Source organism: Mauremys reevesii, linkage group 23 (assembly GCF_016161935.1).
Source record: "Mauremys reevesii isolate NIE-2019 linkage group 23, ASM1616193v1, whole genome shotgun sequence".
In the NCBI taxonomy this organism is placed as follows: Eukaryota; Metazoa; Chordata; order Testudines; family Geoemydidae; genus Mauremys; species Mauremys reevesii.
The window spans coordinates 22,429,623-22,445,629 of record NC_052645.1 but is presented as its reverse complement, the minus strand read 5'-3'; the positions used below and the strand labels follow the sequence as shown (position 1 = coordinate 22,445,629).

Here is a 16,007-nt window from a genome sequence, read left to right as displayed (position 1 = left end):
GGAGACCCCCTTAGTGCGGCTGGGGGGATCTGGCTCAGGGTGCTTGAGTTCCACATTTAACAAAGTCCTTTTTTAAGCAAAGAGCCTGTTTGTGTTGCCTGGACTAATTGACTGGACAGATTCCTGTGTGTTAAGCTACAAAACAATTAAATGCAGCAGCAAAGAGGGTCCCAGAGCCCTGTAGTTTTTGCTTCTTCATGTCAGAATAAGAATAATCAATAACAAACACACAGAATTGCAAGCATAGGATTATTAGGTGAGGACACAGCAACGTCTTCTAATACTCTATATGACTTGAAGAGAACTTAGTCAGAAGGTGGAAACTTGTAGACTTGATTAAAATCTGACTCTTGTAACTCCAGATACTAACTATTCATGACAATGTTTAAAACCAGTTGCCAGAAGTTGAAGCAGTTTCCTTCTGTTTTAATGCAAAAGATTTTGGCTGTAACAAAGCTGCTTCATTTAAAAACGTTACCCTTTGAACTTGCCTTCGGATGGCCTTTCTGGGTTCTGCCAGGCCACCCTGACAGGGGCAGTGCTCTTAACCAAACCTGAACAGACGAATGAAATTAACAAAACAACTAAGGTTACAAATTCAGCTCCCCCCATGTATTTCTGCCTGTTTCATCAGTCCTTGACCTATAGGGTTGTAAATGCAGGCAGCCAGGCCAGGATCTAAGCAAGCCCCAGGGGATGTGACTGGCTGGCTGAATATTATATCAAGAAGAGCTGATTTCCTCTGCTCCATGTTTATACTCTGAACCCTGAGAGTTCCTGCACATTTCGTGCAAGACAGAGCCCCAGGGTTTGTAAAATTGCAGACAGGGTGCAGCTGGAAGGCAGATGCAGTTGAGTTTATTTCATGCCTTTTAAGTGCCCTGTGGAAACGTCTTGTCTTCTAAAGGAGCTAGCTCAGGGCCTCTCTTATCAGCATAGGATACAGTGCAGTGGAATTACCTGGGCAGCAGTGACTGGCCGGTGTCTTGTGACTCACCCTGGGCCCCTGTCCCCTCATGGCTGGTCAGGAGTCCTAGAGAAGGACTTGTACTCCAGGGTCTTATTGCCCAAATAAAACCCAGTCCTCCTCTGCTGTCTCACTTCTTGGCCACAAAGCAGGTGCTGCCAGCTGGGCAGCAGGCCCTGGCTGTGCTCAACGCCCTGGTTTTATGGCACAAGAGTGAGATTTTCTCTCTGCCCTTCCAGCCTCTTGTCTCACAGAGAGAGAAAAACAAGGCGGTTCCGTGCAGGGGGTGTGTGGTGCAGATGCCCACTAGCCCTTTATTACAACACAACTTAGGCTAACGTGAGTGAAACTTATTGTGTCAAAGGGTTTGTCTGTGAAACTCTGTGTCAGCCCAAGAGCGGACGTGCCCTTTGTGCTGCAGAAGGAGAGAGTAGTTCTGACACGCATTCATAAGTGATCTGTCACTGGGGCACACTTGTATTTTACTGCTGTGACCAGACATAGAAATGAGTTGATGATACTGTTCCTCAAGGGCCCAGTTCTGGCACAGTTCTGCGCATGGAAGTCTCCATGAGATGTCTCTGCATGGCGCGGCTGCATGGTCAGACGCTATAATCGGGGTGCTGTGTTTCTGGGGTGAGTGGTGGGGGAGCCCAGCCTTGTGGGGCGATGGCGTTAGTGATCCGCTTGTTTCTTCTCTCTGCTTTTTCAGCACCAGCTCTTGTTGCTGATCTCCGCACAGATAAAATTGAACAGAAGAGCATTTCCTTGTCATGGCAGGAGCCGGGCTTCCCAAGTGCCAGTAACACTGAGTACGAAATCAAGTACTATGAAAAGGTAGATCCTTTGGAGACTCGTTTCCCATCTTTTCAGTGACATGCCAAAAAGTCCAAATGAGAGGTCCCCCCGCTTCCCAGCCAGATTTGTGATACATAGAGCTGTCCTTACCGATGCTGTCTGCATGCCTCCCCTGGAACGTTTGCTGTGACCCACTGGCTTTGTAAATCTTCAATAATGGAAAAAGTGTGTGTGTGTGTGTGTGTGTGTGTGAGAGAGAGAGAGAGAGAGAGAGAGAGAGATTGGTTGATTACTGGCATGAGTTTGGGTTGCTCCTGCTACTTACAAGTTCCACATTCCCTAAATCACCACTACACAATCTGGTTATACACGCTTTAAATTATTTTAGCTATTTTTAGAGTTTATTTTAATTGTTTTTTTCTGTCTCCACCTGTGAAGCCAGGTTACATCAGCACTGCGAGTCCTAATATATAAACCTCCAGGGAGAAAGAGTCGAACTTGATCACTTTTAGAGGTTTTTAACAGCTTTTCCTTAAGTGCATTAGAATTCTGAGACTTGGGAGCTTGCAGCAGCTAAGTTAGATATATGCGCTTACTCCCTTTGGACGAGGGGCATTCCCAGAACTGCAGCAGGATGAGGCTGATATTTTTGGCACTGCTGGATCACAAAATACTGAATGACCTTAAAACTTCAGTGAGTTCAGGACTGACTATTACCAGTCCTGGATTTCAGAGCAATGATTTGTGAGTGAAATTCCACACTGGAGGGGAATGAAGCAAACATTTTTGTGATTGTCTTTTAAATTAAAAAAATGGCCACTGTTTGATAGCTGTTGTGAGGTTTGAGAATGTTAGAAGTAAAACTAGGGCAGAGAACAGGGGAATATGTTCAAAGACCAAATAAATGCAGTTTATCACATGGGACTGTAAATTATCCTGTCAGTGTATGGGGATGCTCCTTATGAAATTCCTTACATGCCAAGCAAAAGGTGCAGTGACATGCTGAAATTCTTCCCCTTGAAACAGATGAGTTTGAAATAGATTCACATTAACTTGCTCTTTAATATCTGAGAGTTTCCAAGAGAGGAATTTGTTGTGAGGTCAGGTGCTGAAATATAATATGATAATTTCTTAGCAAAAATACTATAGCCACGAGATTTGGAGCATATGTGAAATAACAATCGACAGCCTCTGAACTTGGTTAGTAAGTTTAACTCTACAGTTCAGCAGTTGCTCACATGTAAACAAATCAATATTTGATCCGACTCCAGAAAACTGGCTTGGTACCTAGTCCTTGTATTTAAGGACTCAGTTTTTTCCTGATTCTCTACTCAAGGGCTCTGAGAAAAAACAATCTCAAATAGATGACGTGTTGCACAACATCATCTACAGACCCTGGAGAAATGTAACCCAGGCTCTGGCATTAATGCTAGAAACGAGGGTTTGAGACATTTGTTAAGGTTAGTTATTCAGCATAAATAACGTGTGAGAAACCCAGGCTCGAGTTCTGCTAAGCCTTTTACAGCTGTATTAATCCTGGAACTCACAGACCGCAGTAAAACCTGGCCTCAGATAACTTCTACCCGAGCTTTGGGTGAAAGGAGACTCATCTGTTTGCCAAGCAATTTGTTCCAAAATGTCATTGTTACCTCCCATAAGAGCGGTAACCCATTAATCATCATCATCTAATGTCCCAGCTTTAACAGTGCATTTCCCCACATCTCTCTCTCGCCTGCACACACAGCCCCAGTTGGCTGGGAATGCCTACTCCCCACCTTGGAATAGCAAACAAGGCAGTGAAAATCCTTCTGTTCTCACCTTGCTACCTACTCTTGCTATTACTTACTTTACAACACCCCAAAACATATGAGGCACCTCACAGAACCCCCCTAAGGTTAGTTCCTGCTCCAGGGTGCTGCAGTCCAATAGATGGGAATGTAGCACACACCCCTAACGGGCCGGGGCAGGGAAAGACAGAGGTTCTGGACGGGGGCGTTTGTGTAGTGGGGGTGCTGAGATCCATTGAACTAGACTAAACCCTGTATATGAATCGGGATGGGCACTGGCCAATGGGAGCTGGGGGGGCAGTACCTGGGGGCAAGAGCAGCGTGTGGTGCCTCCTGCCCCCCCCCCCCGCTAGGAACCGGACCAGCTGGCCGATTCCAGGGCACAGCGCAGTGCCAGGACAAGCAGGGAGCCTGCCATAGACCCTCTGCGCCGCTGACCGGGAGCTGCCCGAGATAAACCCCTGCCCCAGCCCTGAGCCCCCCGCCCAAACCTGGAGCCTCCTCCTGCACCCCAAACCCCTCATCCCTGGCCCCAACCCAGAGCCAGCACCTCCCGCCCAGAGCCCTCCCTCCCTCCCATGCCCACCCTAACCCCCTACCCCAGCCCAATGACAGTGAGTGAGGGTGGCGGAGAGCGAGCCATGGAGGGAGGGGGAATGTAATGAGTGTCGGCAGGGCCTCGAGAAAGGGGCAGGGGCGGGGCCTTGGGGCAGGGGCGGGGCTACGGTGATCGGTTTGGTCCGATTAGAAAGTTGGCAACCCTATATATGATGAAAATCACTTCAAGCCAGGGGGGTGCAGCAGCCCCCTGGCACCTCTAGTCCCAGCACCTATGGGATGCTACGTATGTCTAGATGATTTGAGTGGTTTGTTAAGCATAAGCTCCTTCTCTGGTGGTGCTGTGTGAGTGATTGGATTGAGGAGAGTGGAGGCTTGTCAAATTTGCTTTGGGAGGAGCTTTCCTAACATGAGGATCCGCCTGGGAGAAGCATGAATATACCCAGGGGCCTGGGACTTTGAGATTCCCAATGGAGAACGTCACCTGGACTGTGGCAACATGTGCCTGCTGCAGGCATGTGGAGGCGGCATCTCTGGAGCCCACTGAAAGTTTGTCTTTAAGTTCTGTGTGATTCCTCAGGACAAGGAATACAGCAAAGCCCTCGGAACGGCCATTCTGCCCCACTGAGACCTATTGCCTTAGGAGATGCTACGTCAGAGCTTTTCTGTCCCGGGCTGCCATGCAGAGACACAGCTTCCCACTCTGACATTTGTCAGCTGCCGCTTGAAAGGTTCTGTCCATCTCAGTCATAACAAGGCAGAAATGCGGAGCTAGCTGGGTAGGCGAATCACATTCCTGGGCCTGGAATCACTAGAGAATGTGCCTGCCAGCTCTGATTACTGCAAGTGTGCTAATACACGTTTATTTAGTCTTGGAAACAGCTCGCTGCTGGTGCCAAGGACAGCCTGCGTCCGGGAAGAGCTCTGCTCTCTGCATTCCAGGCTGGTCCAGCAGAGCTGCTCCAGTCAAACATGCCTGGGAAGCGCCGGTGGGTTTAATCCCATCCCCCCGTCACGGCACTGGTTAGTAACACAGAAATCAAGTTAGGCTGTTTGCAAACATCCAGGGTGCTGCCTTCACATTAGCCAGATTGAGAACAAGTAACTATTTCCCTCTGGCCAAAGAGCAGAACGTGCAGCCCCCAGTGGACTCGTTATGCTAACGCTGTGTGAGGTCCGGGTCCATCCAGGAGAGGCTGCATGAGTGAGGCATTGCAGGGCGGGGGCAGCTCCAGACTAGCTCAGCTAAGTGGACGTGTCTTTGCTGTAGTTGGTGCCGTGGCCGAGCGATTCCCCCCGATGCTGTTTGCTGGAGCAGTTTAAAATGCTCCGTTCTCTCCAGGGAACCTGGTTTGTGCGCCAGGCGCTAGGCTGCGCTGTACAGTCGGGAGGAAGGGCTTCGGTCTAGCTGTCCAGCGGCTCCGCTGGCTGTCAGCCGATGGCCCCGCTGGAGTGTGATGGGATTCTGGCACGGGGATGGTGAGCTGGTGCACAGAGGCCTTGTTGCTCTGGGTAACCCAGGTCTCCCAAGCCCACCTGCCTGTAGCACTGCCCAGCATTCAGAGCTGGCTCCAGTTTGCGGAGAAGGCCCTCTCCAGCCGGCCTGGTGGTGGCAGGTAGTCAGATTCCAGCTGGCAGACGCATCCTCCTCCTGAGTAGTGCAGTGAGTACAGGCGCTGTCTCTGGCCTTCGCACCTCCACCCTGCTCACTGCTTTTCAGGGTCCTCCTGGGCTCTGGCCCGGCTGCAGCCGGAGCCCTCTTTGGGTGGCCCCATCTCGGTGACGTTCCCTGAGAACCTCCTCATTGCTCAGCCTCAGCCCAAGGCTGAAGGTCCCTTCTCCTCTCCTTGGAAATGGCTCATGGCAGCGCCCCGGGGACATGCAGCAGCCCCCGTTTAGTGTAAATCAGCCCCTCTCTGGGGACCCAATTACACATTCTCACCCACTGTGCCCGGTCCCAGCCTGAAAGGCCCCTTTGTTACAGGGGAGCTTAAAGAGATGGCCATGCTGCTGCCAGGATGCACCAACCTGCCTCTGCGCTCACTCAGCCTGCCCCTGCCCCTGCCCCTGATTCCTCCAAGAGCCTCTCTGTTCGAGCAGCCCCCCCCCCATCCACGGTACTGAGCATGGGACTCCTGGGCCCCTCAGGCGACTCATCCCCCCAACCTGCCCTGATGCGTTCGGGGGTCATTTAGTACCTTCCAGCCTGTCCCTCCCTTTGGACTCTTCTCCTCTGATATCCCTTTGGGACGCCGGCAGCTTTGGCCAGCAGTTCCAGTGACTTCCCAGGTCTGCTCTGAGGCAGCGCCGTTGTGCACCCCAGTCCCTCGAGGAGCTGGGCCTTGTCGCTGGCTTGATTGTGTACTCAGCGCTTCCCCCAGGACATGCCACGCAACCCTCCGAATGTCCTTCCATAGCCAGACAGGGCTGCCCAAGGTACATCCACGACCACCCTCTGCCCATCTCCCAGGTTCCTGGGGCTGCGAGGGGCGGGGGGGACAGGAGTGCGCTGGCTGGCTGGCGCCTGAGTATGCACCCAGCACCCTTTGCTGGCTGGAATGCCAGGCCTGCTTAGCTGTTTATTCTCAGCCCCGCCCGGTGGAACTACTTTCTGCTCTATGGTGATTATTAATCCTGAGGTCCCTTCCAACCCTGCTATTCTATGATTCTATGATCTGTAGAGCCATGCTCAGGACCTCCTTGGAGGTAGAGCATGGGGCTTGGTGTGCACTCTCCCAGCGTGCAAGGTGGCGTGAAAGAAAATGAGAAGAGGTGAACGGGAGAGGACAGCCAAGGAAGCTGGTGTATCGCCCCTTTTATAACACCTGTTCCCCAGCCTCTCACCTGTCATGTCCGCTAGGCCTAGCCGCCTTTATTCGCCCTTCTTGTAACTTTTCAGTATAATTTCTATTAATGAGGCGTCTAGAAAATGTTTCATTTTCACTGATGGTCTAGTCAGCCCTGCTGGGACCCAGAGGCACAGCGATAAGACAGCTGCTCCACAGATCAGCTAGAGGACAGCTGTCAATCTCCTTAAATCTCCTGTGTTTCATTATTTCATAGGATCAAAGAGATCAAAGTTACTCGACCGTGAAGACCGCGTCGACAGCCGTGACAGTCAGTAACCTCAGGCCTGGCACGCGCTACGTCTTCCAGGTCCGGACGGCGTCAGCCCAGGGTTATGGAAACTACAGTCCTGGCATTGAAGTGGAAACCTTGGGGGAGCGTAAGTGCTAGCAGGCCGGTGGGGTGCGTATCGAACACAGAGCACACGTCAGGTGCGTTACTTTGAGCTGGAGCAGCTCTACGGCTCACGGTTCATGTCAGACTCAATTGACTTCAAGCAGCAGAGTCTGTTCTGGGTGTGGGCCTGTCTCCTAGGGAGGGAGTGGGCCCTTCTGTTGAGCGAGGGCCTATTCCTTCATTCCTAGCTCCCCGTTTCCTTCCGACGTCAGAGATTGATGTAGTGCTAATGAGGGTGCTGGCTTGACAGCCTTGCAGGCGGATGTCCTCAGATTGTCCACAGAGCAAGTGCAGCGTTGACAAGGGCACCCGCCTGCCCGCTTCTGCCCTGCCCTCGAGGGAGCCCCTCGGCAGTGGGAGGGGAGAAATTAACCGGACGTCTCTGGGGCTTCTACTGAGCCTGCCAAGGAGGATGCCCAGTAGGGCCAATTGTGACTTGGTTTTTGTGACACTGACATCTGGATGGATCCCCCCCAGTTCCATTACACAGAGGCCACCAAACAGCTGTCAGATGGGAACGGCTGTGGGTCGCTGCCTGCTGAACTGCACTTTCCCTGTCTTTCAATCCTCTGAGCCCGGTGGCCTTCACGTAGTGCCACAGAAGAGAGGGGTCAGTTGCACTATTGTCCAGTGGAACAAAACCAGGGTCCTTCAGATCATTTCACATGGAAGCAGAGCTGGTCTCGAGCCTGAGTCCAGATCAGAGACGGTTGCTCTGCTTGGGCCCTGCTCCATGGAGCACTTAGGGTGTTGTCACTTTGCTGACTAGCTGAAACGGCTTCACTGGATTTTGTTGGGGGTTTTACTTTTTACAGCTTCCATGCAAACCTGTTGTCAAGAACATCTTATTTCACTGTCTAAAGGAGGGGGTGGGCGAGACGGTAGGTTTCAGTTTAATAACCCGCCCTGGCTGGAAATAAAGTCCAGGGATGGCTGGCTCAGTATGAAGTTCTGCAGATTGTGTTTAACAGGGCTTTAAATTGCATCCATTTACCACACGGAGACGTTTCAGAATGAATCGAATCCAGTAAAAGTTGTCTATCGAATGTCGCTATCTCAGACCTCTGTTTGCCAGCGCAGGAGAGGAAGGTATTGAACTAGTGAGGGAGATCATTTGTATGCTATTCATTTTCATGTGTCTCCCCCATAACCAGGACTATTTCCTTAACACTGGCTAACAGAAAGAGGAGTCCGCTAAGGCTGAGAGCTAGAGGTTCCTCTGCTCACCCTGTCAACACTGCCCTTCACGCTGCTCGCACTGGCTCTGGCTGCCAGAACGGCCTCCGCACGTGAACTGGAGAAATAACAATAAGCAGCAGCTTGGACCTGCAGAGAAAGTTTCTTTGCTGGAGGAACCTGAGCTGGTTTAGCAGGAGCAGGGGCCGAGCTCTGGGACAGGGAGATGCTCCAAGGGAGCATGGCAAGATTTGAAACCCAAGTGCGTTTACAGCCTTACCAAGGTGCGGCAAATCCTCTAGCTTTTGTCTAGCTGTGCAAGGGGAGGCTCTGTCCCTTGTCTTGCTGCTTTATGATGCAGAAAAGCCTGAACGATTTTTCACCCTACCTCAGTCTCTCTCTTGTGATTTGCCCTAGAAATACCCAGAGTTTTGTTCCCTTTTCTGGTTGTGTTTAAACACGAGGGGCCTATCATACACTGCCAGTGATGCAGGAAGTGCTGTCTGGTGCAGGAGCACCCTGCAGCGTGGCGCTCTGGCGCACACCATTGCACTGCCAGGGCCCTGACCCTGGTGCTAGAGATGGTGCAGGAATGCAGCACAAGCCAAGGCAGGCTGATCTGGAGTTGTAACCATGGTGCCGGGTACGTGCAGAGGGGAATACAGGCCTAACCCCTGTTTCGCTTCCCTCCTTGGCAGTGACTGTGGCTCCCAGCGAGCAGAACCCTATCATCATCATCGTGGTGGTTGCAATCGCTGGGCTGATTGTGCTGGTTTCCATGGTGATTGGTGTGATGATCTGGAGGAGGTGAGCAGACTTCGCACCTCTTCTATTGTGCATATGGCAATAGACCAAGGATTTCTGGGGGCGGCTTGCTGGCGTGGTGTAGCTAATGCTCCTAATGCTGCCGCTGGGGGCCGGGGGACACTGGGAAAGAGACAGTCTCTGTAACAGCCAAGTTCTGCCCTGTGGGCTGCGTGTTTGGCTGCCTTAGGGTCAAATCTGCTCAGCGAGAGGGCCAGCCCGCAGCCTAGAGCTGGGACTATCACCTTCCTGCTCCAGGCTTGGACTAGCCGGAGTTTGTGCCAGGGGATCAAGTGGGGTTACAGGGTTTGGTAGCTGAAAAATGCTTTGGCAACTCACGTGTGACTCTGCCCATGGCCAGGAGCAGCTGGTGGCATTCACAGCTCCCCCAGGGACTGGCTGGCCAGTGTTACAAGCTGTCCTGAGTCTGAGTGCTGTTGTCACACAAGTGGGTCACTTTCCCAAGGCCAGAGGGTTTTGTGGAACGGACAGTGGGAAAAGCTTAACCTGAGCTGTGCATCTGCAGCCATTGTGGTGCTCAGGGAACTAGTGATGTGACTGTGAAAATGGGCCTGGGTGGGGGGAATCTGGGAGAATTTGTTGGCTCCAGTTGATAACAACTAAACCCCCAGGATTCTCTGCACTGTTTGCAATGTGGCCACCATGCTGGCCAACTGGAGACCTTCAGAGAGAGCACAAGAGTCTCTGCACTCCCAGCCGTGTCTTGGAACTGTGCCAGACTCGCATCCTCTGTGGTTCGGGGTGTGCGTCACCAGTGGGTCACACTGGGACATCTCCAAACAGTGTGAAACGCTTCACTTTTCCAACTGGTAAATCAAGGATAGAAAGTCCCTTAAGTTAGTTCAGCATTTTTAAAATCTGTATTTCTGTCGATCTTCCCAATCTGGGGCTTTTCTAAGGCTCAGGTTTTTGCTTTGGCTGGGTCTAGCTCTGGAGTTTAAGGACGGGTGAAACCCAGACAGCTGGAGTTCCACACTGCATGGGGAAGTATATGAAGCAGATAATTGTGCTATCTTTGGAGCCACTTGCTCTGATCTCCATTCCTCCTGCCAGGGCTGCTGGAACAAGGGAAATGGTTCAGAGAGGCATCGGTATTCCTCTGACAGATGGGTCAGTGGAACGATCTGTAATTTTTAATTTAGAAGATTAAATTGAGCCCCAAATGAGACTAATTTAAATAAATAGAATAATAAAAAATTACAAGTGAAGACTCAAGTGTTGTGTAACAACAGGGCTGGGGTGGGAGCAGGCCACTGTCACTCACTTCACCTCGGAAATCCCAGGTTCCTGTGCCCTTGTCGGAGCGGCTGGGGCTGGGGGGAGGGGGCGACTCTGGAGCGGCAGGCCGACCTCCAGTGCACAGAATGCCAGGCTCACACAGGCAGCGAGAGTTCACTCAGCTCCCCACAGCAGCCGAATGCCCTGGGGTGGCAGAGGAGCAGCTCCAGGGGTGGGGAGGCTTGTTTCCTTTGTTTAGAGTTGCACCGTTTACACGTGCAGGCAGCCCTGGTGCAAGGCTCTGGGCCCCTGCTTTAGAGCTGGGGCCGTTCCTTCCTCCCTCTGGTGTGGAGCTGCTGTCAGTGGGGGGCTGAGGTGGGAAGTTGCCAGAGGAGCAGGAGGGCGTGGTGGTGGCTTTGCTTTATTAACCAAACGGCATCTAGGGCAGCCTCACGCTCTGGCTCGGTCCTCACTGGGGCCCTGCTCCCTCGGACACCAGCAGGACTTTTGCCACTGCCCGCAGCCAGTGCAGCATCAGCCCAGGGAGCACAGCTCTGCCCAGGGCAGCAGGGAGAGGTTAGGTGATGACTGGCGGTCCATAGGAGCGCAGCTGAGCTGGCTTTGTGTCTGTGCTAACAGGAGTCCCTGAGGGTCAGAGCAGGGATCGGACTGTCGCCCTGCTAGTGCCACGTCTGAAATCCTGGTGATTTCGTTGCTTGCCACACTGGGGCAAGTCCGTCCATCCCATGGCGTTTGACTAGCATCTTTGCTTAAAAAAAAAAAAAAAAAGGGGGTGTGGACACGCGAGCAAATATCCTGCCTGCAGCAGGGCTTATCTGCACCTGTCACAGGATGTGGACATCTGAGTTATCCACATGGCTGGGCTAGCAAATGCTCTCAGTGTGTCAGGCGTCCGGTGCCCATCGGCTCAAGCGTGCTGGAAAGGACCTGGAGACGCTGCTCTGTCATTATACCTGGGAGTTCGGAACTTGCCTTCATGTTGCGGCTCCAGATTTGACCTGCCCTTTGTTGGCTTCCACCCCAGCCCTGGATCAGCCAGTGCCCACTGTGCATGGCTTGCGCCTGTCATTTGCTCATCTGCTGTGCTGCAGAGTAACCCCTGCGCTCTTCCACGCCCACTGCTGAAGCTGCAACTCCACATCCAGCCCCTGTCTCAGCAATTGTCTCCTGTCGGGCTTGGGATCACAGAGACCACATACAGGCTTGCTTGGCCCAGGCCTCTGGCTCCTTGTGCTGCTGTATTCTGGGGCATTGGACAGCACTCTCGGGCCCTGGCATTTGGGGCTTTGGATCCAGTGGGAGAGTCACGCTCGAGGCCTAATGTGAATATTGCTTCTCATTGCAGACAGTGTGGGTACAGCAAAGCCAGCCAGGACGGAGACGAGGAGCTGTACTTCCATTGTAAGTGACGTCTGGCCACTGGGCTGTGTCTGATTGTGTGGGGAGCTCTGCATTTACTGTCATTAACAACCCTGCTCTCTGCAGAGCAGCCCAGAATCCTTCCTTTGAAGTGTTGTCATCCCGTGTTAGCCCAGAGAAGGCCAGCTCAGCACAGCAAGGCTCTCCGGAGACAGCTGGCTTGACAGCTTCATAAGCCAGTGGCCGTCCTTCCTGCGCACAGAGCACTGGCTGCTCAGGGAGGTCACTGGCCTGCCACAGGAAATGGAGATGCTTTCAGCTTTCTCGAGGGCGTATGAATTATTCTGTCAGCTTTTCACATACAGCTACGGGAGAGCGGGGGTTTGTTTTCTGGGGCATCTCTTGATTATCGAGCAGTGATAATTTTACAGACAACTGTTGTCAAAGGAAATGCAAATGTCAGAACTGCCGAGTGTATTTGAATCCTGGCATATGCCAGTTAAGCACACACCTACTCTTCTGCTCCCTGCAGCAGCTGAGAGGCAGCAGAGCCTGTACGCTTTTCAGACAAGCCTTTGCTGCTGTCATCCGCTTTTCAGGATCTGTGATTATTGCTGAGCTGCGCTCCGAAGCTTGCTGAGAGTTTTCCATACAACGCAGGGGGAGATGAAGGGCAGCAGCTGGAGTTTCTTGGGCTACCTGTTAGTGATCTGGGTAGGGAGGGGGCTGCTCCTGGTGCCCTGATCCCAACCTCAGGTGCCGTCACGCACAGGCAGGACGCCGGAGGAACCGCGGGCGTTATATTTACTCTTTGGAATTTGTGCTCAGTAGCCGTGGGATTGGCCTTCGCTGCCGGTCTGGTTCCCCAGTGGGAGCCCCACGTGCAGCAGGCACAGCCCCCTGCCTGTTCGCGAAGTGCAAGGCAAACCCCTGAGGTCAGGGCACCCGGTGCTGTTGTGTTGGGAGCAGAGGCCCCAGGAGCAGCAGAGCCAGCATGCTCCTGTCTTTGTTATTTGTTCTGGGAATTTAAAAGGAAGGTTTACAGGGAACCCACACGGGGCTGCTACAGTCCCCACCCACGCTGTGCAATGTTCCTTGTAGCTGGGTCGCTCTCACTGCACTTCGATCTCCTGGGCTCGGTCTGGCAGCGTCAGTTACCATTTAGCAGATGGTAGCGGCCTGTGGGGGAGGCTTTGCAATCCATGCTGCTGATCATCGGGGCCTGGAACAGCTCATGGTTATAATGATCCCTGCTGGGGGGCTTGGACGCCGAGCCGGTCAGGTATGGGAGGGTTAACCTGGGAGGCAGATCTGCTCAGACTCGAGGGGCTGCTCCTTGAGTTCAGAGGCATCATCCCTGTTGGAGCTGGGCTGTGTGAGAATGAGCAGAGGGGACGGTTCCTTTTCTCCCTGTAGGAACTTGGTAGCAAACTGACAGAGCCAAGTTTCTCAGCGGTTTTAGCTAATGCAGCAGGTCAGTCCCAAGAGGCAGGAGGTTCCTGCTGAGGCAGATCAGGGGAAAGGCAGCACATTTGCTCCATCAGTCCTGATGCTGGAAGCGAAGCTCCTTCCGCGTCCAGACCCGGAGAGAGCACTCCCAACAATGCTCCCGGGCCTGTCCTGATGGCAGTTCTGACCAGCCACCCCCCACCGAGAGCAAACCTGACCTGTAGCCGGAGCTGGCTGTATCTCGAGAGGTGCTCTGGGGCTAAAGCAATGAGGAGAGGTGCTCTGTCTATCGGAGCAGCGGTACTGCTGGTGGTTCAGAATCGCACTGTGGCCTGAATGGATAGAGTGTCCTGGGGAATGGAAGCCTGGACCCTGGCTTCAGTTATTGTTTCCCTAGACGACAGGAACAGCTGCCTGTCTCACGTCATTAACAGTGTACAGAGAGGAGAGGACAGTCTATTTGCCAAATGTAGTTTGGGGTTGTGAGCTAAAGAGCAGCGCCTTGCAAAGATCTCCCCAGTGCGGGAGGGCTGGGAGCAGCGGCGCATACTGTAGATTGCAGAGCCGCGTGTTCTTTTCCACATCACTTTGCTACGCAGACAGGCTCCGCAAGAGGCCCCAGGCGGCACAGCTAGAGGATACAGATCTGTAGGGTCCTAGGGAAGCTATTGTCGGATTTCGTTAAGCTGAAGAGCTAATTGCCTGTTTAACAGCAATGTTTTTTAGTTAAATTAAACCCAGATGGATGCTGTTGCTCCAGTGCTGAGTCCAGCTCCTGCTGCTCCTCCCGCCCGCTGCGGAGGCCTGCGTCCTGGCGCTCTGGGTGCTACAGAATATGGGGTTTTTCTCTATTTACATGGAGCACTTAGTGCTCAGCTGAGATGTGAACGCCAGCTCTGGGGTGACTGTGACCGGCTTTCTCTGAGCTCCTCTCTCCGATCCTAAAAGGGGACACGGTGTCCAGAAGGAAATCTCGGGGTGTGGATTAGCTGAGCAGGGCCCCTCGGTGTGGGCCCAATTCGTGTCCTGAGCCCCAAAGCGCAGCTCAAAGCCCGGGGAGCAAAGAGCAGCAGCAGGAGTGGGCTGGGCTGGAGACGGCGAAGGGGGTGGGAGCTGGAGGGGGTTTCACAGTGCTGGCAGGTAAAGAGAGGGGCAAAGCTCCTGCCAGTTCACACTCTGCTGCCTTTCTCAGTGGGGTCCTGGCTGGGCAGAGCTTCACAGAGGTGACACAGGGTTTTCTTCTCACACACTCTGTTTATTCCCCCTCTTTGCTGTAGTTAAGATACCAACCAGGAGGACGTACATTGACCCTGACACCTGTGAAGACCCCACGCAGGCCGTGCACCTCTTTGCCAAAGAGCTCGACAACTCGAGTATCAAAATTGAGCGGATCATTGGAACAGGTGAGTATTCTTGTTTGAGACGCTGCAGCATGGCTCCCGGGGCGCTCTGCAGAGAGGCATTCCTGCCGGGCCGAGGACCCTGTGCCCCAGGGACACAGCCTTCAATCTGAAGAGGAGACAGTGTCCTCAGCCCATCGGACGGGCGTCGGGTGTGGATTTACCACCTCATGAGGAGGGAGGGTTTCTAGCTCCTCTTTCACCCCAAAGGGGTAATTCCCAGCAGGGTTCCCAGGGCTCCGTGCTGCAATCCAAGGCGGAGGCAGGATTTCCAGGTGGAGCAGGTCACAGCCTACCTCCCAGCTCAGTTCTTCCCCAGCCTCTGCCCTGTAGCCCGGCAAGTGCTGCTGGCACCTGTCCTCAGGAGCTCAGCCTGCCCCCAGCTAGGAGTCAGTGGGAGTGCAGTGACAGCTCGCTAGTGCTCTGGCAGGTGCTGGCGGGCCTGCGTTCTGAGTGACATCGCTCGCCCCCCCAAAACCCTTCCTCACGCCCAGGTGAGGGAGTGTGGCCAGTTCTGTGTAATCCCCAGTCTGGCCTCGGGGTTTGCTTGGCATGGAGCCCTGGTCCAGCTCTTGCCATTAGCGGGGACTTAAGCAAAACTGTAAATCCATTTTGTGAGCAGTACGTTGCGTCAGCAGCCAAGAGTTTTCTGTTTTAAAAAGCAGACGTGTGTGTCCGACTGGCTGAGCTGTCAGCCGCTGTCTGGCCCCTCCTAGGGAGCCAGCAGGGTGGAGAGTATGAAACAGACACACAAACTCAGCAATATCTGAGACCCTGCCTGTTCCTAAGAGACTGGTTCTCAGACACTACAGGCATGGGCTGGATAAGCACCTGAATGGAGAGATCAAATGTCACTCGAGCCTTTTCTAGATGACAAAATGATCCTCCAAACCCTTGTATCTCAGCTGCCTGCAGGGACTCAGGGAGGCTGTGGATGTTACTGGGGTGTGCAGAAAAGGCTGGCTGAGGTGTGGATCTGGGTTCTGGGTCACAAGTCTGACACTGCATTCAGGGTTGTGTCAGGTCGTTGTTCTGTGCAGCTGTAAGGAGCTGGTTCCAGAAGTGCTACTTCTCCATCTAATGCAGCTCATGAGATTTAGACAAGTCACTTGTGAATAAGCTCCTGTCAGAAATCAGCAGTGTCGTGCTCTGGGGCATGGGGACCTGCTTAAACAAGCTTTTAACCCAGACCTTTTCCCTGCAAAT

At 53.2% G+C, this 16,007-nt stretch overlaps 1 protein-coding gene across 3 annotated transcripts in view; it reads left to right on the top strand.

The window, feature by feature from the left end:
• EPHA10 (EPH receptor A10) overlaps positions 1-16,007 on the top strand; it is a 98,071-nt gene that overhangs the window by 64,854 nt on the left and 17,210 nt on the right. For all 3 annotated transcript variants that reach the window (XR_005590786.1, XM_039511460.1, XM_039511461.1), the window contains exons 6-10: positions 1,680-1,804; positions 7,174-7,336; positions 9,228-9,336; positions 11,939-11,994; positions 14,679-14,804. Coding sequence is in view for 2 of the 3 variants with exons in the window: in XM_039511460.1 (XP_039367394.1) it covers positions 1,680-1,804; positions 7,174-7,336; positions 9,228-9,336; positions 11,939-11,994; positions 14,679-14,804 (579 nt within the window). In the remaining variant the exon portion in view is untranslated. The remainder of the gene's footprint in view (positions 1-1,679; positions 1,805-7,173; positions 7,337-9,227; positions 9,337-11,938; positions 11,995-14,678; positions 14,805-16,007) is intronic.